The 23761-nt window shown below is 37.8% G+C and overlaps 3 protein-coding genes, 1 non-coding gene and 1 pseudogene across 6 annotated transcripts; all 5 read right to left on the minus strand.

Moving 5' to 3' along the window:
* Positions 1 to 1792: 1792 nt before the first annotated feature.
* On the minus strand, positions 1793 to 5006 carry LOC149014898 (L-ascorbate oxidase homolog). The gene is made up of 8 exons (XM_089156124.1): positions 4709 to 5006; positions 4509 to 4618; positions 4095 to 4365; positions 3896 to 3992; positions 3454 to 3799; positions 2968 to 3333; positions 2802 to 2880; positions 1793 to 2698 (listed from the first exon to the last, which is right to left on the minus strand). The coding sequence occupies exons 1-8, from the start codon at positions 4850 to 4852 to the stop codon at positions 2495 to 2497; spliced, it is 1617 nt and encodes a 538-aa protein (XP_089012250.1). The 5' UTR covers positions 4853 to 5006; the 3' UTR covers positions 1793 to 2494.
* Positions 5007 to 7589: 2583 nt separating this feature from the next.
* Positions 7590 to 7663, minus strand: TRNAV-AAC (transfer RNA valine (anticodon AAC)). The gene has a single exon. It is a non-coding gene; the product is annotated as a tRNA-Val (tRNA).
* Positions 7664 to 8549: 886 nt separating this feature from the next.
* On the minus strand, positions 8550 to 8927 carry LOC149014900 (uncharacterized). The gene has a single exon (XM_089155375.1). The coding sequence runs from the start codon at positions 8925 to 8927 to the stop codon at positions 8550 to 8552; it is 378 nt and encodes a 125-aa protein (XP_089011501.1).
* A 3075-nt stretch (positions 8928 to 12002) lies between these two features.
* Positions 12003 to 14520, minus strand: LOC149014901 (protein NRT1/ PTR FAMILY 4.5-like). The gene is made up of 6 exons (XM_089156810.1): positions 14475 to 14520; positions 14306 to 14384; positions 13992 to 14209; positions 13327 to 13773; positions 13112 to 13236; positions 12003 to 13041 (listed from the first exon to the last, which is right to left on the minus strand). The coding sequence occupies exons 1-6, from the start codon at positions 14475 to 14477 to the stop codon at positions 12177 to 12179; spliced, it is 1737 nt and encodes a 578-aa protein (XP_089012936.1). The 5' UTR covers positions 14478 to 14520; the 3' UTR covers positions 12003 to 12176.
* Positions 14521 to 18831: 4311 nt separating this feature from the next.
* On the minus strand, positions 18832 to 23592 carry LOC149014902 (SNW/SKI-interacting protein A pseudogene; annotated as a pseudogene). Of its 2 annotated transcripts, XR_016173541.1 has the most exons (3): positions 23459 to 23592; positions 21426 to 21544; positions 18832 to 20742 (listed from the first exon to the last, which is right to left on the minus strand). The product of XR_016173541.1 is annotated as an SNW/SKI-interacting protein A pseudogene, transcript variant X2 (transcript). The 2 variants fall into 2 exon arrangements; XR_016173540.1 differs by lacking the exon at positions 21426 to 21544.
* Between the last annotated feature and the right edge of the window lie 169 nt (positions 23593 to 23761).

Below are 23761 nucleotides of genomic sequence, written 5' to 3' on the forward strand. Positions count from 1 at the left end.
TTTTCTGTAATGATGGAGGAAGCAGAGAAAGAAGCAGAGGACCGAATATGCATTTCATGATTAAACAACAAACCAGAAAGAGATCCAAAGGTTAACGAATCAGCTCTAAGACGAATTGAATTAGAAAAGTCCCGAAAATGGTCTCCTAAACCTCGCAATGTGGCAAGAATCAAGTCCTCATCAGTTACTGGATTATTGATTGCATCCAAGGCATATGCAATTGTACGGATGTCACGCAAATATTCTAAAATTGAAGAGCTTCCTTGCTGAATGTGGAAGAGTTTATCCTTGAGATCAAGTATGCGAGATCGTGTTGCAGGGGCATAAACATTGGCTAAGGTTTCCCACGCTTCTTTGGAAGTGCGAGCAGAAACCACATGAGGCAGAGAGCTCTCAGACAGGGAAGACACGATCCAACCGAGGATTAGTTGATCCTGTCTATCCCACATATCGGTAGTAAAAACAGAAGTTGAAGAAGAAATCGATCCATCAGAACAATGGACATCAGACGATCCATCCGGCCTTGGAATCATTCCATCAACAAAACCTAGCAGATCGTGTCCTGCCAACAGAGGAACAAATTGCGTACGCCAAATCAAGTAGTTTGAAGAGTTCAACTTCACAGGAAGATATGGATGAACATTGAGAGTAACAAGAACTGAAACAGGAGGAGAAGCTGAAGGAGACGCCATTGAAAACTCAAAATCGCAGATCGCAGAGTTAATCGAAATTGCAGAATGAAAAACTGCAGAAGAGATTCAAGAAACTTACAGTTAAAACCAGAATCAAGGTTCGGAACTTGCAGATTGCTAATCACAGATCGCAGAGGAAAAACTCAAAAGCAAGAAACCTTACTCGCGAACAAGAAAAAGAGTTTCAACAAAGAAAGCAAAAAAAAAAAAGGAAACCGAACCCTAGAAACGAAACTCAAAAATGAAGAAACAGAAACCTTCGAGTAGGAACCAAAACCAAAGAAGCCAAGACGACTTGAATGGGTCCAGGACTGAGAGGTGTAAATCGGACCAGAAAACTGATACACCATAATACGAGAATTCCTAATAATTTTGAGGGTTATAGGATATATTTATACAAAACAAATAGGTTTAACTTCAGGATTTAAGGGCATGTTTGGTTACATGAGTTCAGACATTTCAAATCTATGAGGTCATAATTTATAAAATTAACTGTTTAGTTAACCTGATTGTGAAAATTTTATTATGAAAAATTGTTTGGTCGACGTGATTTTTGTGAATGCGTAAATGTGTAATGTTTTTATTGTAGGGGTGAAATCTATGGGTTTCGCCGTATATCCATAAATCTATATATTCACATTTTAGTGTAAAAAGATAAATATTTAGATTTAATAAATCCATGAATTTTCACCAAACAATATAATTCTCGTATTTATGAATTCAAAGATTTCAAAATCTATGGATTCAAGTAACCAAACAAGCCCTAAGAAATTCTTCCAAACCACACCATTACTTAAGAGGTAGGCTAACAATAAAGATGTACATTTTTACTCATACTCATTCGGATAATATTTGTAGGATTGCAAAAAACTTGAGAATCAGACATGATACGTTTCTGGGCCTAATTAATATAGATATCCACTAGGAAAGGGCAACCACAATCTTCAACCATGAGGAGGAAGCAACCAGAGGAATCGTTGTCGGATTATTAGAGGGTATAAGGACAGCACAAACAAAGGGAATACAATTCACAACCATTTAGAGCAACTACCAGCAATTGGAGAACTGATTCTCAATAACCAAGACAATATGGCCCATAATTACAGCAATTGAACTCTTACAATTGGGAGCACTCTTAGAAAATATCAATATTAAACCTTTTAAATGTGACACAACACAATCCTGGCTGAACAATTTGTGTTAAAACATGCTCATCACTGCACATACTACTGATAAAATAAAATAAAAGTACATTGAGCATTTGTAAACTAGAGAGGTCTATTAGTAATTCTCCAAAACCCTAAACCCTATACCATGGGTTGTGAATATTAATTGCTTTGTTAAAGAAAAATGGATGGCAAGACTAAGTACCAAAATGGTTCAATTCGTCTGGACGAGCAAGATATCTTCCTAAATTTTTGAATGCCCAGAAGCCATTGAGTGCTTTGCCATGAAGCATTCATTGCAGTGGTGAAGATAATGGTGTGATTGAAGGATCAGAATCGCTTCTCTTTTGTAAGTTTGTGGACTCATCAACTACACCTGCTGGCACAGACTGGGTTTGTTTGGCCTTAAATTAGATTATAAGGGAGAGTTAGCTGTACTGAAGTAACCAATATGGCTGCACATCCTTCGATTGAATTTGGAAAAAAAAAATTACAAAAAATTTACATCTGTAACTGTAAATATAAAGATAATGAATGAAATTAGTTCAATACAATTCTTTCTCCTTTCTTCAAATCCCTCTTCTCTTACACCCTTGGGACAGAAAAAGACATACACATTGATGGTGAAAAAAAAATCTAAGCATGCCTTCCAACAGCTTTGCCACAAAGGAGGGCATTAGCAGGGATGTCATACTCATCAGAAAAGCTTTTGGTTGCGGTCCAAACCCTGAGATAGAATTGCTGACCCAAATACTGCCTTGCCCACATTGCAGACCTCACATTCCACATGCCTTGGTTGTCCAATGAAACCAATATAGACGTCCATGAATTTGGATATACCTGCAACAAAATACATGTATGGTAAGAACCAAACACAAGACTCAGCCTGTTCAAGAAGAATCATTGATGACCAAATTAATGCATCCTGGTATGGCTTGAATACCTGAACAGTATGTCTGGTGTGTGCATCCACTAGATTGTATTTCTTCCTAATGGCTTGTGTCCATGTTCCACGTCCAAATCTGTTATTTTCATTCAAATTAGCATTCTCAAAAGATCTTATAAGATGTTGCTTAGTATTCATATACAACTGAAGTATAAAGGCTTACCCAACAACCCAGAAATCATAACCATCAAGATGCCAAGATTGAATTGTGTTCTCGTTGTTTTGAAACACAACCTCAACGAATTCATGAAGATTAGCTTTCATAACAGAGGTACCATAGTATGCAGAACCCTCTGTGGGATTTGTTTGGATGGTCTCTGTACTGTAGACACCAGCAATATTGAAATAGTCGGCGAGCTTTAGAGGGGTGTCAGGGGGAGTGTAGGAGACACTATTAACAGCATAACGCTGCTTCCCATCCATCAGAGGTGCTGAATTGGCCAACATGATTGTCCTTGATGTTGTAATCTTACCATAATGGTATGAACCTTGAGGATTAGGTCTTGCTGCATTTGCTGTCAAATTCCATCTTTTTGGATAAAAGACAAAAGAAAGATCAGAATCAAAACATAGGCATTATAAGTTGATTCTATGTATATTAATGCAAAGTTTTTTCAGACCATTGCTTCAGTCTTTAGAAGAACAATACCTGAAGGTTCTGGCTTGCTTCATAGACCAGTGAATTTGGTAAGTTGGGCCAACAGGTAGGGGACCGGAAACCGCAGTTTGAGAGTTTGAATAGTGCAACACCGAAACTGAAGTGAGAACTTGCTTTGTGAATCGAGTAGAGGCAACAATGTAATAATCCTTGGGAGCCTGATCCAAGGTGACTAGAACAGATAGAGATTGGCCAACGTGTACATCAAGAGAATCATAAATGCTTTGCAAGGTGTGAGATCCTTCAACCTCAACCAGCTTCATTGTGTGTCCCTGAATCCTAAAGTTGAAGGAGGTTGATAAGCCCACATTGGAGATCCTGAACATGTAGGTTTTACCTGAAAGCAGCACCAAAGTAACCTAGATCAGATATATGGGGATGTAAGATTAATTTAGAAACTTCAGAAAGAGATGGGATGAAATAGTTTATGTACCTTGATCACCAGTGAAGCTAGACTTAGCTTGGCCATTTATAAGAATGCCATCAGGGAAAGGAAGAGTTTTCCCTGTATCCAGCAACTTTTGTAAGTCCTGCAAAATGGAATTAAAAGGAAGGTGAGATAGGCAGAAGCTAATGTGTAACATGAAAGGAGGAAGGTCTATATTATGAATCTGGATACACAAGCTAGTTACCTTGTGGTTGGTCTTGTGCCAATCACCAATAAGCAAAGTGAAATCACCAGCAGGGGAAGGGTATGGAACTGGAATCCGTGGCCTTGCATAGACATTTAAGCCTCCGAAGCCACCTGCAGCTCTGTGCATTAGAGTTGATGGGAAATAATTGTAGGATCCAATTTGATCCTTGGTTTGGAACTTGTATGTGTAGTTGGAGTTTGCAGGAATGGGACAGTTGGTCCCAATTACTCCATCTTGCCAGGAGTTCTTCCTCTGCTTTATACCATTCCTGTTCATCAGAATCCATATACTCTAATCAGTTCATGAATGTTCAAGACATTGAAAAAAGGACACAATTGATGACAGAAGTCTAAAACTTCATTACAGTTACATTTCAGAAACAGAATAGATAGAAAGATCTGGAAGTGATACCATGTCAATAAGAAAGGCTGGTCCAGCTTATTAATGAGGTTGAGAATTATGTTATCGTTGGTCACAACATCAAGTCTAGGACCAGGAAATTGTCCATTAATGAGAATACCCTTCAAAAGCAAACAATTAATCTTAGAATAGAATGATGGAAAAGGATAAATGTATAAACAAGAAATGTACTAATATACTGGTTTACTTACCTGTTGAGGGACACCAAGAGGATAAATAGTCCCATAAGTTACAGTCCATGTATAGTATCTGTAAGGGTCTTCAGCTTTCACTGGTGAAAGGCTAAAACAAGCAACGACACCACAAATCAAATACAGCAAAAGGGCTTGCCTCATTTTACCACCAGAAGCCTCTGTGATCTTCAAAAATTCTTCAGAGCAGCAGAAGAAACTCTAAATTCAAGAAGATTGTGACTCACAAGAGAAGAAGACAAGCTCTGATTAGAACTCTCAGAACTCTATGAATGGAGTTAGTTGTTCACTTGGGTTTATAACTAGCCGCAGAATGCCCGCGTTCTCTCTCCAGCTGTTGTGTTACTGGGCTCTAGGAATTATTGGTAGACGCGTTTCCGTGTAATGATTGAAGTGGGTCTACGTTAACGAACGAAAGGGAAAGGAACCCAGTAATCTAGGCAAGATTAGAGGTTCAATCAGAAAATTTAACGAATAACTTGGCTGCAATATGCACCCACTGATCACGCCATTTCTCAATGAAGAGAATTAAAAAAATGGTAAACTGCTGAGCTGCTTGAGAATAATTGATTTTCTTCTTTTTTTATTACTGGGTAGAGGAGAGAGGAATGAGTGAAGAGCATTGACAGCGGGGAAAAAGGAAGTTGCTTGTGATCCTACTCAACTGGAATGTCTGGCTTTCACATGCAAGAGCTGGTAGAGTCAATCACGAATTTTCAAATCTTTCTCCTTTTTTTTAATTTAATATTCGATTTTATCATTTTGGTTTATGTGCAGCAGAAAAGGTGTTTTGTGATTTGATCTCCTTTTATGTGTTCACACGGCTTATTTCAAGTTTCCATCGAGGAAGACTGAGAGAGTAAGCAAAAGCTCACCGCGGCTGGCCGAAGGAAAATTTTGTCATTTCCAGCTGGTAGGCCTGTGCTCATAAAAGAAACATTTCGTAGAATATCCGCCAAAACTCGCCAAATTTCGGCCGATTCTGTTTACCGATTTTTTTTCAAAGTAAAACCGAAACGTACAAAAAAATCGCTGAAAATAGCAAAAACCAATATTTTGTCCAATTTTCACGATTTTTCCTAAATTTCTCTTCAAATCTTCTCTCTCTTACTTATTGCATTTTTGCCATATTTTCTTTCAATTTGTGACATATAAGCAGTAATCCTACTTCTCTTCAAATCTTCTCTCTTTTACTTATTGCATTTTTGCTATATTTTCTTTCGATTTTTGACATATAGCAGTAATCCTGTTTCATTCTTGAAGGGTATAACATTGTTTGCGACGATCAAACATAATTACATATAGATCTGGAAGTTTATTTTTTTATCTGAGAGGTAACCATTGTTCTTCAATTTTTTTTAATTTTTTTTTTCAAAATGAATGCCAATAATGTTGTTAGGATCGGTATATAAAGCGGGAAATATAAAAATACACAATTAATACCTATAATGAACCAACCCACCACAACGTTAATCTACAAACTCAGTGGTTGAGGTCATCATCTTTAGAGTATCCCAATTATCCCTCCTAGTAACTCGGGGACTCAACCACTGAGTTTGTAGCATGTGAACCAATGTATGGTCAACAAATATACTTGTAACTCTCACATATGAGATATACCAAGGACCTGTATAGCACCACACATCACACCAAAGCTATTATTGGCATTCATCTGGTGAAAAAAGAAATAAGGGGAGAGGAAAATAAAGGCGCGCCCGGGTGGGACATTGAGTATCCCAATTATCCCTCCGAGTAACTCGGGGACAACTAGTATGTTGAAGGCGGTATACTAATATGGTATGCGACCAAACTTTCCATTATATGAACCAACACCAACACCACACATCCAACAGGGTCTCTTAACTCTCTTCCATATATTTATTTTCTTTACTCTTTTGATGAGAGTAGTTTTGCATAAATAGATGATGCCAATTACATAGCTCTAGTTTCTTTGTGCCTCAATAACCATTAACATGAAATGTCATAGAGTGACTTTAAAAATATTATGGAGGAGAAACTCATAATTATAGCCTTCAGACCATCTAGCATGAGACATGAGTCACAATACTCACAGCAAATAGATCCACCAAGGCAATGGTACTTGGTATTGACATGATACAAGTGGTGGAAACACATGTATATTATACATAGTTGTATTTGTATATAAATATGTTATAATAATATTTATTTTGCTTGTGCATATTTATTTTGATTTAATTGTTTAAAATAATGTTCTAGAATTCTAGTTTTTCCTATATATAGTCGAGTATGTACTGATAAAAAACACTAATTTAGGTGATGTTTTGAATAAAACCAGTAATTTCAGTGTGTTTATTGATATCAAATTAAAATAGACATCAAATTTGGGCTTAGAATAACCTAAATTAACCCCAAAATGGGGGGCCGGGAAAAGGGACAGCCGCGCAAAAAACGAAGAAAGACAAAAAGGAAGGAACAAAACACAAAGACGAGCACCACGAGACACAGGCAAGAACAAATAAAATAGACATCAAATTTGGACTTAGAATAACCTAAATTAACCCCAAAATGGGGGGTTGCCGGACCGATGGAACGAATAAAAGAACCCAACACAGCGGACAACGAAGGAGGAAAAAAAGGAAGAGAAACAAGCCGCAGAGAGAGAGATCCGGCCACAGGAGGAGGAGCCAAGGGGAAGAAACAGGAGAAAAAAGGAACAAGGGAAATTGATAAGAAAAAGCAGAACGTTCGGGAGACGTAAAACACAATAGGGATGTTTTGAATAAACAGTCGGTGTTTATTGATATCAAATTAAAATAGAATCAAACACAACGGGAATCAGAAAAACCTCTCAAAGTTAAAATTACGGGAATCAGAAAAACCTCACAAAATTAAAAATTATTGGCGTCGCCCGGACTTGAACCGGAGACCTTCAGTGTGTTAGACTGACGTGATAACCAACTACACCACGACACCTTACATTGAAAAGTAAAAGTAATATTAATTATTTTTGTACAAAATAACCCAAGATTAAACACCTTAACAAGCTTATCCTTTAGCCAAAAAAGAAAAACATACTAACGAGGATTCTTAATCAACCTCTTTGCAAGTTGATTTTGTGTTAATAATTTCACAAAAAAATCCCTCACTTAAAAAAGAAAATTTAGTAGCCCAATTAGCCATTTGATTATTTAAAGCTCAATTATTAGTTGGAACAGACTAACAGGTATCAACACTACCTTGCAAAAAACCACTTCTAAGAAGAAAATAAAACTATAAATATTAGGAATGTTTCAGAAGAACATCAGTATCTTTCTCAGGGAAGTCCATTGCCTAGGCCCATAGTTCCCATAAGGAGAACACCATCTTCTCTTTTCTCCATTTCTTCAAGTTCCTTTTTCTTGGGGGTCGTTTGGTGAACAGCTGAGGCAGGTTTTGTTTGATCTTTGATTTTTAAGTTAGGCTTTTAGAATTTGAGATACACATAAATTTTGCTTTCACTTGAATAGGTAGCTATGGTCCTATAAAGGATATATATATTTTTTGGTACGAGAATAATTTCATTCAAATAGAAGAATGGGGCTGTGAAAAAGTCGAGGAAACAGGGAAACATAATTCCTTGAATCCAAGGAGAGGAGCAAGGCCAAAACGTCCTACACGGGATAGACGTGGCACTTCGAGCAAGAGCATCAGCTACACAATTGATGCCTCTTGGAATGTAAGAGAAAGAAACATTGACCAACGAGTTCTTTAGCCTTCTAATATCTGATATCAACACTATCAGGTCAGAAGGGATCATCTTCTCAGGATCTAAAATGTATTGAATTACAGAATTGCAGTCACTTTCCACCTGTAGATGCTCTTAACCTTCACCAATCGCATGGATGATGCCGTTACAAACTGCCATTGGTTCTCCAATTTCAGCAGAAGAGAAGAGAGGATCAGAGGCTGCTGCTAGTGGGTTGCCAGAGCTGTCGCGAATGATGAAACCAATTCCACTTTTCTGCGAATGGGTGTGGAGAGATGCGTCAGTGTTTAGTTTATAATGTCCCATAGGTGGAGGCTTCCACTGACTGTTTCCTTGAGGTATTGATCGTTGTGGGAAAGCATTGTGTCCTTTCTGGGCAACATTGTTGTATTCATGAAACTCGTGCTCAGCTGCTGCAATAACTTCAACAGGGGACAAATTTTTAGCAGAATTTTGATTGTAGTTTTTGGCCATCCACAGGTTCCAAGCCATAAAACTGCATAATGAAATCATTCTTGATTTTTCTTGCTTCCCTAGGTGTGTTTGCTGTGACCAACTCTGAATCCAATCAATCATCGATGGTGATTGAGGAGGTATAAAGGAGAGTGAGGAACAAACCAAACCATTCTTGCCATTGTGCAATCTAGAATTATATGATCCATTGTCCTATAAAAGATTCAAACCCTTAACGTGGTACTAGTTTGGTTGAAAAATGTTAAATAATTGATTAACGCGTCAAAAGTTTTGAAGTCGATGAAATATAATGAATCAAACCCTTTAACCTATTTCATATTAAGTTGGTTCAATATTTAATGCCCATACATCAAATTTAGGTACATAATATATATTTATTCCCATGTATTTATGTCTCCTCCTTATAACGAAGGGGGTATAAATGTCTTTTTACATAAAGATAAGAAACATATGAGGCCCACTCACTGAGTATTTTTGCCTCAAGGAACACTAGAAATATTTCTTAGTGTTTTTGGAAGTGGAAACATTTTTTTAGGTGTTTGATAAAATTTGTTTTGGAAGTAGAAACAATACCCCTAGGCATTTAATAAATCTATTTCTTGAAACAAATTTGAAAATTATAATATAATTTACGGAATAGTTGTTGAAAATTATAATAAATACACTAATCTAAAATTGTTTGAAATCCAACCCACATGCACGCAATTTTTGGTTCATGGAATGTACACAACAACAAATCATGAGAAACAAAACCATTTTTGGCCAATTTTTTTTTTTGCTTCTTGAAGCTAGAAACACCAAAAACTATTTTTCGGTGGGTTATCAAATATTCAAAAATTTTGTGCAGCTTACCTTGTTTTCTCTTTTTCTCCTATATTTTCCAAACATTTCTATTCTTCATCGTCATAGGGATGGGTGGTCATCTTGAATCTGTCTATTTCCTCACTCCCATTTGATAACTCACCGAAAAATAGTTTCTGGTGTTTCTTGTTTCGAGAAAATAACAAATTGGCCAAAAGCTAGTTGAAAACACTATTTTGTATTGCATGATTTTGCAACATAAATTGAAATTCATGAAATTTTTTGCTTCGAGAAACAATTTCGATGCAACAATAAATAGTTGTTGCGTCTGTTTCTCGAAGGAAAAATTAGGCGTAGATTGGGTTTAAGTAAAACAATTTATAAAAAATTTTACACTCTAAATATAACATTGATAATTCTTGTAAATTTGATTATAATTTCTAAATTTGCTTCAAAAAAAATATTTTACAAACACCTACAGGTATTGTTTCTATTTCCAAAAGCAAGTTTTATCAAACACCTACAAAAAGTATTTCTGTTTTCAGAAACACTCAAAATTGTTTTTGGCATTTCTCCATGTAGAAACAATTGGTGAGTTATTAAAAGGGTTCTATAATGTTGTATTTGGTTGGTAAGAGATGACTAGAAAAAGAAAAAAAATTTAATTAGAAAAGAAGAGAAATAAAATAAAAAGGGTAATTTTCATCTAGACCCATTGAGGTTGATCTATGTCATTTTCAGTCCAAATAAATAGACACTTTGCATTTGCCTCCCCTGAGGTATTTAATAAGATCAATTAAGGACAAATTATGATTTTTATGACCAAAACACCCTAATATTTATTCTACCGAAAGATTTGCATCATGTCTTCACAATTAAATCTAACGGTGAAATCAAAAGAACGGGGATATTTGCATCTTGTAAATTTATGAATTAAGTTTAAGGATTTAAAGCTTCTTAATTACAAAATCAACCCCTTATTTATCGGACTCTCAAATCCCTCTTGTTTTCTTTGAATCCCTCTTGATTTTAAGAGTGATGGAATTGACGATATTCACTGGGAGACCTGCCAAATACTAGTAAAGGTCCTTGCAGAGCACTGGGGAGGCAAATCTTGCCCAGATCCTTGTTTGCTTTCATGATAACCTAGGAATATTTCGTTTCCCTTCCATCTTCTCTAATCAGCATTGCTTTCTATCTAATCTTCAACTGCAATTTTTTTAACTTGATAAAATAATAAATTCAAGAGTTTGTTTTTCCAATGACAAATCAAAGAAGAACCTGAACTAGAATTGGCTCAATTGAGTTCGTTTTGGCAGTCGTTCAAATCGTTCAAAGATATAAGGAGCTAACTTTGTTTTCAGGTAGAAATTTGATGAATATAACAGCCGGTTAATCTGAGGGAGAGTAACAAGATGCTCCAAGGATCTACTGCAACTACAATAAGACATTGGCAATCCACGGCTCCCCATTCTTCTAATCTTCTAAAATCCCTGAAATCTCAAATTCATCGCTAATCTTCTAAACCCATAATGCTGCAACTACTTTGAATCTTGCCATGAAACAACTTCCATGTTTTGAACACATAATCCCCAGCCCCTGCCATGGACGGCTGGACTTGATGCGACCTGCAACTAATGCCTTCTCAAACCCTAAAAGCCAACCTTTGGCTCTTCATTGGATGATCCAAATTCACCCAGCCAAACTAATGGTCATATTAATTCTGATCGATTACTCCCCTTACCCTTCTAGAAAAACCATTTGAGTTTGGTTACATTCTAAGCAAATAAAATCCCAGAGTCTTATCTTTTCCCTTTTTCAAAACATGGGAAAAACCCTAAAACAAGAGGGATTTGAGAGTTCTGGTGAATAACGGGTTGGTTTTGTAAATTAAGAAACTTTAAATTCTTAAAACGTAGAAATAAAAAATAACTTTTACAAGTGAATCCACACCATTTGATTTTATATTCAAAAGTTTAATAATTCATAATTTACAAGATGCAAATGCCCCACTATTTTGATTTTCACCGTTGGATTTAATAGTGAAGACATAGATGCAAAAATCTTAAGGTAGATATAGATATGAGGGTATTTTAGTCATAAAAATCATAATTTGTCCTTAATTTATCTTATTGGATACTTCAAGGAGGTAGATGCAAAGTGTTCATTTATTTGAACTAAAAATGACATAGATCAAACCTCAGGAGGTTCAGATAAAAATTACCCAATAAAAAATAAGTAAGTTATTTGTCATCAATTAAAAAAAAAAAATAATGCCATCAATGACCATATTAAGAGTAGGTATAATTTCAACACAAATCTCACAAGGAAAAAAAAAATTTGTAAGCAATGAACATAATATGTGAACCAAAAATAAAAGAAGAAGAAATACACTGCATGTATGAGTCCGGATCCTATACTTTTATAGTAAGATACAGAAGACACCCCAGGTACAAATTTGCCTAGTTATAAAGTTTGACAATCACTGTTACCTCCTCCACCATTTTTCACTGGCTTCACATCCACTTCCTTGTATTTATACCAAGATGCACAAACCAGAAAAAATCCAAAATTCACTACACTCAAACCTGATAAAACCCAGTAGAAGTAATTCAGATGATCTCTGTTCAAGTTGTTGTTGGCCAGCCATCCATCACTAACACTGTTCACAAGATCCACAACCAATGAACTCAAAAAGTAACCAAATGCAAGAGAACACCATGAGATTGATGTACCCAAAGATTTCATCCCTACAGGGCTCTCTGCATAGAAGAATTCCAACAGTCCCACAAATGTAAACACATCAGCTGACCCAAAAATTGCATATTGGAAGCTCAGCCAAAACACACTTATTGGTAATGGGTCTGTTGAGTCCACCATGTTGTGCTCCATTGCTACTGATTTCCGGCGAGTTTCAATGATCCCTGCAACTCCCATGGAGATTACAGAAAGTACCAGCCCTACTCCTATTCGTTGGAGGTGCCGGATTCCGGTCGGAATTCCTGTCAACTTTCTGGCAAGAGGGACAAAGATGCGATCATACATTGGGACAAGGAAGGTCATGAAGACAAGGGGGATGACAGGAAGTGATGGCCCTGGAACATGGAAACCAAGGAGGTTTGTGTCCATGGTAATGCTCTGTTGGATTGAGAATGTTTGCAGTTGAGCCATGCAAGTGTTCATGAACACAGTGCTAAGTATGATTGGAAGCATTCTTAGGATGATCTTGGCTTCTTCAACTTGTGTTACTGTACATAATCTCCATGATCCTGGTAGATTTGATGTGGATGAGAAGTGGGTGCTAGTCATATTTGCTGCTCGATCCAAGAATCTGTGGGAGTTCATGCAATGTAATAATTAATGAGGGATAAACACAACTCCAATCATATTAAATTTCATACCTGAATTGATCAGTTCTCTGAAGAATTTCAATGTCCATCCCTGCTTCCTTATCATGTAACTCATGTAATGTCTCCTCCTTACCCGGTACTGGAAGCTTTCGATTTCGGATTGCCACCACGAACACCTGGTTATAAGGATACAATAAAAATCAACCAAACAACAAAAGAAATATATTCTTGTGAAGGATTTTGATTAGAAATGAGATCAAACATACCTGTAGAATGCGAAGAATGGAGCTTTCCCTAGGCACATTATTTCGATAAATTGATTTGCCCATGAACAGAAACATGATTGCAGAGAGGACAGCCACTGTACAGACACCAAACCCCCAATCCCAGCCTCGGTTTTGGCTAATCCACACCACAATAGTTACTCCAACCATTCCTCCAACTGTAAGACTGAACAAGAACCAGTTGAAGAAACTTGAAAGAAGGGTTGCCTCTTTGGGGTTCTTCTCATCAAATTGGTCTGCTCCAAGTGATGGCAGTGTTGCTTTAACCCCACTGGTTCCCAATGCAATTAGATACAAACCAGAGAAAAGCATTGCTGCTTGGTCACCATCAGGAGCCTTACACTGATTCATCTCACTTGTTGACAAAGAATTACAAGGGCTAGGTCTCAATACATCAAAGTGTGCTTGTACTGTTAGAATGACATATCCCTACAAGTTGTAAACGATAGGTGTTAGAACGTTGACTTCTGCATATTTTATCTACCATGTGTTCCTCAAGGACACTAACAAAGAGAAAATGAAAATTTCGGTTAAAAAATTGTATGATTCAGGTTTGCTTAATCAATTGCACGTTCTTATGTTCCTAGTCATGGAAACACAAATCATCCAGTTCTTAATCTAACTGTTAATGAAAGAGAGAGAAATACCAGCAATTCTATTGAGGCAAAGAGAATACAAGTTTTGAATCTTGACAAATAGGTATCAGAGATCAATCCTCCAAACAATGCCAAGATATAAGAAGTGCCCATGAAGTTGGTAAGTGTTGTAGCTGATTTGGTTAGACTGTAGTTCATGTAGCTGTAGAAATAAGTCACCAAGCTAACAGCATTTGATACAAACGCCATGTTCTCCAGTCCTTCCATTGCTAATGGAATATCAAATAAGAAGCTATGTTATGTTATGCTCTGAAACCCAATTCAAGAACTCAAGAGAAACAGAGACAGGAAGAGAGATTGATCACCATATACGAAGAGCGCTGCCCTTCTTCCTCCTGTCCTTGTCTGTAGAGGAGACCCTGTTTTGACATCTCTGCAAATACCCTGATCAAACAAGAAGAGTGGTGTTAAGAAAGCTAGATGGAAATGAAGTTTTTGAAGAAAAGAAGCATGTTCAAAGGATTGAGAGGTTACCATTGTTTGGAAACTATCCTGACTTGGATCTTGGAAGGAAGAGAAGTGGGAGCTTTTCAGGATAAAGTCATTACAGGTGTCTTAGCTTATATAGAGATTCTCTCCCTCTCTCATGTATTGAGAGAATTGAAACAGAAAAGACATTTATTTTTATGTTTATTGTAAACCGACATTAACATAGAAAAAAATGATTTAAAATAAAAATCAACATTTAATATCGTTTTCTTTTCTCTTTAAGTCAGGGATTCAATTTGTAATTGAACTCCGCCGTCCTTATATGTTTTTCTTTTCTCTTTTCAGTCAGGGATTCAATTTGTAATTGAACTTCGCCGTCCAGAATCAAACCCACTTGAACCAAGATAGATTAGTTAGAGCTGATTTCAAAAGCTAGAAATTAGAATCAATTTTCAGTTTGGTTGAACTATGATTTTAAAAATATGCTCTCTCTCTTGTATGTGCGATGTATATTCAAACTTTGGTAGTAGTTATCTCAATGATTGACGGTATGATTGTACTTCTATGAAGATGGACCATATGCTTGTTTCAATCAGGAGCAAATGCAGATCACTTGGACTCATAAATCAAATGGGTTTCTGATGCAAGAAACTCTTAATCTAATGATGCCTTAACAACCTCTATATAAGATATATGAAGTAATGGTTTTCAATACTAACTTCTATCATGAAATGGCGAGTGGAATCCACTGATTGTTACAAACCCCAAACCCAGTTTGGGTTGAAGATTGAAACTGAACCAGTAATCAGGAAAATGGATAAGATTAATTAACCAAATCAACTGGGTTTTTAAGTTTAAAGTAAAAACACTACCCAACACTCGCACGATTGTAAGGTTGCCTTCTTGATCTTGATCTGTCCAGACTTCAGAGTAGAGTATATTTCTGTTGGTGAGTTAATTTAGCACGAAACTGGAAGCTTAAAGGTCTAATCATTCTTGTAGAATAGAGAAACCAACAGGTGAAGGCCATTGGCCAAGATGATTATTTATAAAATACAGACGTGCCCAAGTACCAACCTGAGAAAATTGAGTAATCAAGTTGAAGAAGATGGAATAAGAGGCCATCTGAACAGTACCATATAGTTTACTTCTCTGCTGGTTTGTTGTGCACAGAAACATAAACATGGGAAATAGAAAAGTAGAGCTTGTTTTTTCATGTCTTATGAAGCTTTTGACACGTTGAAACATTGACCTGTGTGACTGTGTCTCTACCTTCTCTCTCTCTGTCTTTTAAAATTCTTTGGAAGGGTGTCACTACCCAGAATCCTATATACAGTTAATGATGTCATGTGGGAGATTAGTGCCTTAGTTGCAAAGCAATAACAGCACTAATCAACTTGTGTAATTGCAGATCTTCTAATCCTTTCTGGGTTTATGAGGTATTAGATTCTAGGCACATGGGGCTGTTGGTTGATTTATAAGGATCATTAACAGGTCATTAAGGTAGTCTAATTTGATAACAAAACATACATTACATGTACAACAGATTTGTGTTAATGAAAATGGTTCTATAATGGTTCTATCATCACTTAGTAACGTGTCTAATTGTAAGCCAAATGACTTCACAGGTCTTTAAAATACTTCTCAAATCATTTTAAGAGAGATTGTTTTAATGGTGAGAGCCATGTTAGGAAAGAAAGGGAGGAGCATAACTCAATACATGATTATGTTAATGCATATACATGATGAGAACCAATTGTCTTTGGTTGTATGATAAAATATAAAGACCATGTGAACAGCATTCCTTCACTTTCATTAGTTTATTTTCCATCAAAATAGCACAAAACTTATCGACCCATGTCCTACTTTAAATGAAATCACATTTCTACGTTAAATGACACCACTAACTGTTGGATTGTTAAACAATGATATATTTTTTTCTCTGTAATCAAGAAAGCGATAAATTTTACCCCAAAAAAATGCATTTTCAAATGATTGATGTCGCCTATTGTTGGTGCAAGAAATATGTTCTTGACCACATGGTTGCTCCTGATCCAGCCCCTATTATTGAGACCAAAAGAAAGTGAAGGCTGGGCTGCCTGTGAGGACGAGAAGCCACCTCCGACAATCGAGTTAGTCCAGACCAAATAATTAGAGACTCCATTAAGGAGTAAAGAGCTCCGAGAGATGATGAAGATCATACTCTTGAAGGATCAAAAAGATAATGAAGGATGGCTGGAGTGTGTAGAACTTACCCCGTTCAAGCATGGTGAATGATTATATAATTCAGCCATACCTTAAAAGATAATATGCTTCATAGCCTTTGGATGTTGATTCGATGAGATAGAAGGTGGAGATGGCCTCTGCGATTTAAGGGCTCCAGGCGTGGTTGAAAGAGTCGCCTCAACCGTCAGTAGGGTCCCATCAGAAGGTTGAATCTCAGTTGCATTCTTCTGTCTGATGTGTCAGGGTCCCAAGAAAGGAGCCAGGTATGTTGTCGTCCTAGGGCTCGAGAAGATCTCCAAACGTGTAAGGCTCCAATCACAGATAGCTGGCTGCAGGATAATTGAGCCCACATAAGATGACCCTTATCACGTAGAACACTCTTGTCCTACATGGATCTGGTTTGGTCCCTCAGATCATTTCTTGGCAGGGGACTTTTTGCGGTGACGCTTGAAAAAATGGGGGAGCCCAGGCCCTGCAAAAGGCCCTGGACTGGCCCAGAAACTGGTTCTTTAAGCCAACGGGAATACGGCGATAACACCTACAAACTTGACATATGGGGGGTTCTACATTGTATTTTACTTGTCCTATTGGACATCTTACATTATTTCTTCTAAAAAAATTTACATACACCTCTATGATATGATGTAATTTCATTTTCATCCATCAAATTCTTTCGATATATATCATCCTTGTTTTTCAGAATAGTTGGAAAAAAAAAAAGTTCTATCCTCTCCAGTGGCTGGAATTACAAAAGACAAGATAAACTGTATTTTTTTTTGGGTTGAAATCAAGATAGCTGTTTGACACATAGGACTTCAACTTTTTTTTTGGGTAAAGATAGGATTTCAAGTTTGAAACCTTAAAATAAATTAACTAGCATAAGTAATCATCCTTATGGCCCAAACATATGAGCTGTCTAGTGAGAGGCATCTCTAGATGGGGACCAAAACCAGGTAAGATTTCTTATTGAAAGAAGACCAACAACCCTAAACTTAGCTGCAATCAGATTCCAAATCAAAATCTTTTCCCAGTGCAGGTGGTTCTTCAATCCATTCCATTAACTGCCAGAGATTCTTATCCCATTTGCATCACTGACATTAGTGAATAAACAATCACAAGTATGGAACTTACCCTGTTTTTTTTAAATGGATAAACAAGCAGCTCCAGTGAAGGCGTGTGACGCAAAAGGGAAACCCATCAAGGGAGAAGCTGGAAAGCAAGAGAGAGAGAACTCAATACAAATATAAGATCTGGACTAATTCTCAACTAACGGTGCACTTACTAAAGGAATCGAAGCTTCAGAAGATTGCAGTATTGTTTTTTCAACCTGTTCAGACAATTTGTTCAAAAAACCCAACCAAAAATATACAGAATCAGACCAATCAGGCACTTCGAAAAGAAAGGCATAGTGACTCTGATCGAGTAGACATGTGGAACACAAACCCCATCTCTATTCTTCCTTAAGCTCCCTTGCTGGCCTCCTCAGGGTGAACTATCTTTTGAACTTGACGCCACCCAACCCCAGGAGGCTTGTTAACTCAAAGACTAAGCAAACAGCACAGCCTGGGAAACCAAGAACAATCCAAAGTGGCTTAGGCATAAAGCCAGCACCCAGATTAGAGCAAGCCAACTTAATTCTGTGCAAGCACTCGATTTGAATATTGATACGAAGTCTTAGTGGACCTGTGCCACTTCCAAACATGGTATATTACTCAGAAGACGTTTCCCTGTATAGCTTCTATATGTCAATCTTGTCATAAGCATTGGCTCGTCAGATTTGTTCTATGGATGTCCTCCGCCCTAATGAACCTGTTCACCATTTTATCACCCCATTCAGGTTTAGCTGTTACATACCACATCACCACTATCTGAATAAGCCCCTGCAAGGGATCTTAGACACTACTGCACAGGTAGGCACTAAGGCGAATGAGAATGCAAATCAAGGCTGTGTAATACATGCAACACATGCTTATCCAACTGAAACTAGGGGGTAGGAAGCATATTGTACAGGCATATCTTTCCATAATACAATCTAAACAAAGTGGTTGTTGTATCAGAAAATTCTATCAAGCTCACAGAGCCGTACCTAGTGGAAAATGCCAAATATTTTGATAAACAAAGCATCCTTGTCCCAGAATCTAGGCTACATGTGACGCATTTGCAATACGTATTTCAGGAACTCATCTATACATTACAAACACTAGAATGAACTAAAACTTTGCCATTTCTAGTGTCCCCTTTCGAATCCAATTCGAGTTCTGCCAGATCCCTTATCATGGCCATCACGCATTGAAGACCCAGCACTTGCACTCATGGTCCCCCCAGCACCAACTTTTTCCATTGCCTTCTTACCCTTCTTCACCTCAGTTAAGAACATATCCAATCCAAATGGATCTTGCTCCTCAGCAGCCTTCTCAAAATCAACAGGCCCAGTTCTCGGACCTGCCTTCTCAGGGGCCCCAGTAAATCCTTTGTCAGCCTTAAATCGATCCGTCTTCATAATCTTCTCCAGCTGCTCGTCTGCACCTCCATACATATCAGCGTCTCCATCCTTCTTGGGTTTGTACAAGCTGGACAGAGTAGATTGAGCAGTAAAGAGGCCTTTATCATATATGTTGTATTGATCATCTGTAGCAAATCCAGAATCCATTCCTTTCTCCTGGTTGAACAGCCTTTGGTCATACATCACCTCACCACGTGCAGCTCCAGTATTAGCCATACCAAGTGCAACCTTCTCACTGATATCACGATCTCTATCCCTAGTAATCTTACTCTTCTTCCCCATTGCAGCATCTTTTGCCTCCAACCGTCTCTCGCGCTCCCTCTCCCGACGACGTTCTTCACGTATCTTCTCTCGTTGCAGGCGCTCCTCTCTCTCCTCCTCCCTCTCCCTCGGAGCCTCCCTATCTCTCTCCTTCACTCGCTCAAAATCAACCCTCATTTCACTGTCCATCATACCCTTGTCAGCAGGGATAGGAACAGCAGCAGGAGCTGCACCACCAGTCCTCTCAGAACGAGCTTTCTGAGCTAATGCACGCAGCTCTTGCTCCTTTCTTTCCTTCTCTTTCAGCAACATTTCTTTTTGAACCTTTGATCTCATTGCAACAGCTTCTCTTGCTTTCTGTTCTGCAACATACAATGACTCTGAAAGCTTGGCAAAATTGTCATTGATTTGAACCTCTTGCAGACCTCTTCCATCTGCTGCCAAACGCTTATCAAGAGGGATTGTATACCCTTTTGGATTCTTCCAATTTGAGATACAAGGAGGTATTTTCCAATCTTGTTGATCTTTCACTGTTACAGGGCGTGGGGGAGAATGCATAACTGGTACAGGAGGCGAACCAGAAGCCTTTGGGATACGCTTGTGCTTGAACTTGGGTGGCTCAAGTGGGTCCACTGGCATCTCTACCATCCGTATAATCCTCTCCTTGGCCCCTGAGTTGAACGCTGCCGCCTGCTGTGACGGTTTATACTTGATGAACTTGGAGTCAGAGGACTGCTGTGGAACATTTTTTGGCTGTGCTGCACTCAGTCTAACATTGACAATTTTCTCAAGGGCAGCTTTTGTGCGTTCTGCTGTTTCCTGAATCTCCTTTTCCATCTCCTCTGATTTCTCCTCCTCTTTTCCATCTGCCGTTATAATCTTCGGGATAAGGTCCTTATGTTGCGAGTATACAATCTTTGAAGCATTCTCCTTTTGTTTTACAATTGCATCAAAGGCAACACTACCCTGGGAGTCCACAGTTAGTGCGAGCGTTTTTGACCCAGGCTTTGCATCTTTTCTGCCCATGCCGAGAGGATACTGAGCCACATGAATCTCAGGAAAAGCACCGCCATCCCCAAAATCTTCAGGCTTCCGGGGCACAAAGCCCTGACGCTTCAAGTAAGGAGGAACAGGAATGTCTTTGGCAGCAGCTGAACGCTCAGCCTCGCTGGTATTGAATCGTTGCTTGAACCAAGGGTCATTTGAGTGATCATAAAATGATGCAGCTGAGGATTTCGCAGGAGGAAGCAGGTCCTTCAAAGCTGCCATGACCAAAAAGAAAGGAGAAAGAGAGAACCTGTTGAAAGATCAGGATTCAGCAACCTGAAATGGGAAAAAAGAGAAAGCGCATTAGATATAGACATGAACAAAAAAAGTCATCAGAGATCTTGAATTAAGAGACTGGATGGACCTTAAAATGGAGAGAAACATAATTTAAACAACAAAACCCTAAATGTAGATCCAATGATACCATAATCCCAAATCAAACAATGGAATCAAGAAGATACAACAGAGATCAAAGCATAGAAGGCAAATAGAACTATAAAAAGAGAGAGAAACTATACTTTGTGCACAGGAAGCCCCCCCCCCCTTTAAGTACTAACCTTTCATACTTGCTAATTTTTTACACAATTATATTATCATTACCATGTTGATGCTGGTTTTTGTTCTTTCGACATGGGAAATGAAAAATATTGTTATTAGCTTGTGCATCAATCCAGAACTTCATAGTTCATAAGGGACCAAGTGCCATGACATTTCATATTGGATTAAGTGCATAACCAATATCTACTTTACGAGTAGTAGTTTCAAGGATCTTAGTTTATCATGAAACCCTGGTTTACTAGAAGAGAGTCGTTTTTCAAGGATCTTTTATCTTGTTTAAAATTTCGCATGAAAACCTACTAAAGCAATCTAGGATCATCTGAAGTGAGTGAAAACATGTTGTATTTTGCTCATTAAAAAAAGTCCATTGAGTTAAGTACTTCTAGGTGTTGATTCTTCACCTTCGTCTTCGATAATCTTCACCGTCATCCAACAGGATAAAAATGCAAGCTATCGTAGTCAGCCAAAAACCTTTCACTACAAGTTTTCTTCGTTGTTCACATCCAGCAACATCTATTCCCTGCATGTAAATGAAATAGAAGTGGTACGCCAAACTGATGAAACAACATGTCCTTAAACATAGTGTATCCCACACATAATCAAACCCACTTAAAACAAGCTCAGATATAAGCTTTGGTTGGGCACTACTTTCATTTACAATCAAAGATTTCAGCAATCTTTCTCTTCTGGACATCGAAGAAACTAGAATGGAGCCTTTGTTACTCTTCCAACAGTCCAGGTTAGCAGAAGCTTCCAAAATGGAGTTACACTGAATTTGACTTGTTGAAATGATAAATACGAACAATATCAAGACTTAAGGATCAGAATTAGCAAATTGATTCTGGAAGGGGTGCCCCAAAAAGTCTGGGGGAGAGAGAGAGAGAGAGAGAGAGAGGGAAAAGAAAAAAAAAGAGAAAGAAAGATATCGGATTAATGGCCCTTAAAACCTTTTGCATTTCTTTCATCCAAAAGTGCACAGGAAAACCAATATTAACATCAGCAGAAGATTACATACATATTCCACCAAAAGAAGAGATAAAAATCTAAACAATGTTGAATCATATCACCTGAATAAGCCCGCTAAAAACAAAAATTGATAGGCACTGCCAAAAATGAACAAGCAGGTGGCCCCTAAGACCATTTTTCCATATGTGACAAGCAATAGGGAGAATCCTTCACTTCTTAATTCGTATGCCTCTCACTAGACTTTATCAAGAAGTCATTACTCACTAGCCCTTTCTGTCACCATATTTTTCTGGTTAAAGAGCGCTTTGAATATCAAGCTACTTGAAACTAGTTTTATGCTAGAAAACTTAGTACAGTACAATAGGACAGGACGATGGTAATAAAGAAGTTTCATCTCTAAGAGACCATCTCTGTTTGCAAGGCAGGGTCTGTAAAAAGGAATACTGCATTCTATACTAAAACACCTAAACCAGGCTCCTTGAAGTAAAGAACACATGCATATGACTAAAGTTTCTAATCATATATTCATTTTCTTCCACTAAAGAAGGCACAAAAAATGGTCATGAAAGAGACATGGTCCAACTGAAAATGAGCAAAGAACCAATGTGCCTCTAAAGTAGCATTATATCCCTTTGACGAATGGTTCATAAGCCTCAAATAGAGCACATCATCCAAAAGGAATAAGATACGATCAGCCTAAGCAATATGTAACTGCTTCTCATAACAACCCTTTCTAGAAATCCTCCTATGAGCCTGTGACTGGGAGGACCTTTTAGACTATTTTTTGGTCCGCTTTGCTTGTTTTCCATTATATCCGTGAAAGACTCTTATTTTATTTAGCTTTCTTAACCAGTCCGGGTCAACCTTATAGTTGTCTATAAAAGCATTTACAAGCTTACAGCCTCCGCACGATTTTGCTGAATGAAATTTGCTTTCAGCCTATGGTTCAGGAGGGATCCAGAAGGCTGTTGTGATTTCGGGTTTTACATTAGAATACTTATATGAAGCTCCAGATTTGATTTCTGTTTAAAACCCTAACTTTTCTTGTTGGTTTCAGAAAACCTACATCAAATACACTTCCTAGATTTCCGGTTTAAGGATTTCAGTTCACAATTTAACATCTCTTTTACGTTAACTCGATTCAAGTATATTTCCTATCTCAACTTCGGCTATTATCCTAAAGATCATGCCTTCGAAATCTAGAACCGTTTCCTGAACTAGAATCAAGTACCATCAGAATATGCGGGAACAATCACCTGTTTGAATCAGATTTTCAACTATTATTTGGCCAAATCAGATGTTTAGCCTTCTCCAATCTATTTTGCAGTTCCTTAAACCCTAACCGCGTAATTAAATAAAATACCCGTTACCTTATTGGATCCAGAACCTGAAATTTTCGATTCCTTTCACGGTTTCACCGCGCCTATTAAGAAAAAGAGAGACAGAGAGAGATGGAAAGAAAGCGTACCTGGAAGAAATTCAGAAAATCTGCTAGGGCTCTGAAACAGAGAAGAACAACTCCAAGACGATTGAGAAGCCTAGATAAGAAACAAGAAAAACACCAAAAACCCAACGGGTTTGTGTTACCACGTGGGTAATGCTGAACGCAGTGATTAAAATGACAAATAAGCACTGGTTTCCGGATCTACACGTGTCAGACTCAATTCCACGTGGCAAATCTAAGGACTGTTCCCTTATGAGGGCCAGGGGAGGGGTGAGTCATGGTTTTTTTTTTTTTTTTTATTTTATATTTTTAGTTGTAGGACCATCG

Source organism: Hakea prostrata, chromosome 5, assembly GCF_041222555.1.
Source record: "Hakea prostrata isolate BN-2017 chromosome 5, UWA_Hpros_2, whole genome shotgun sequence".
NCBI classification, from domain to species: Eukaryota; Viridiplantae; Streptophyta; class Magnoliopsida; order Proteales; family Proteaceae; genus Hakea; species Hakea prostrata.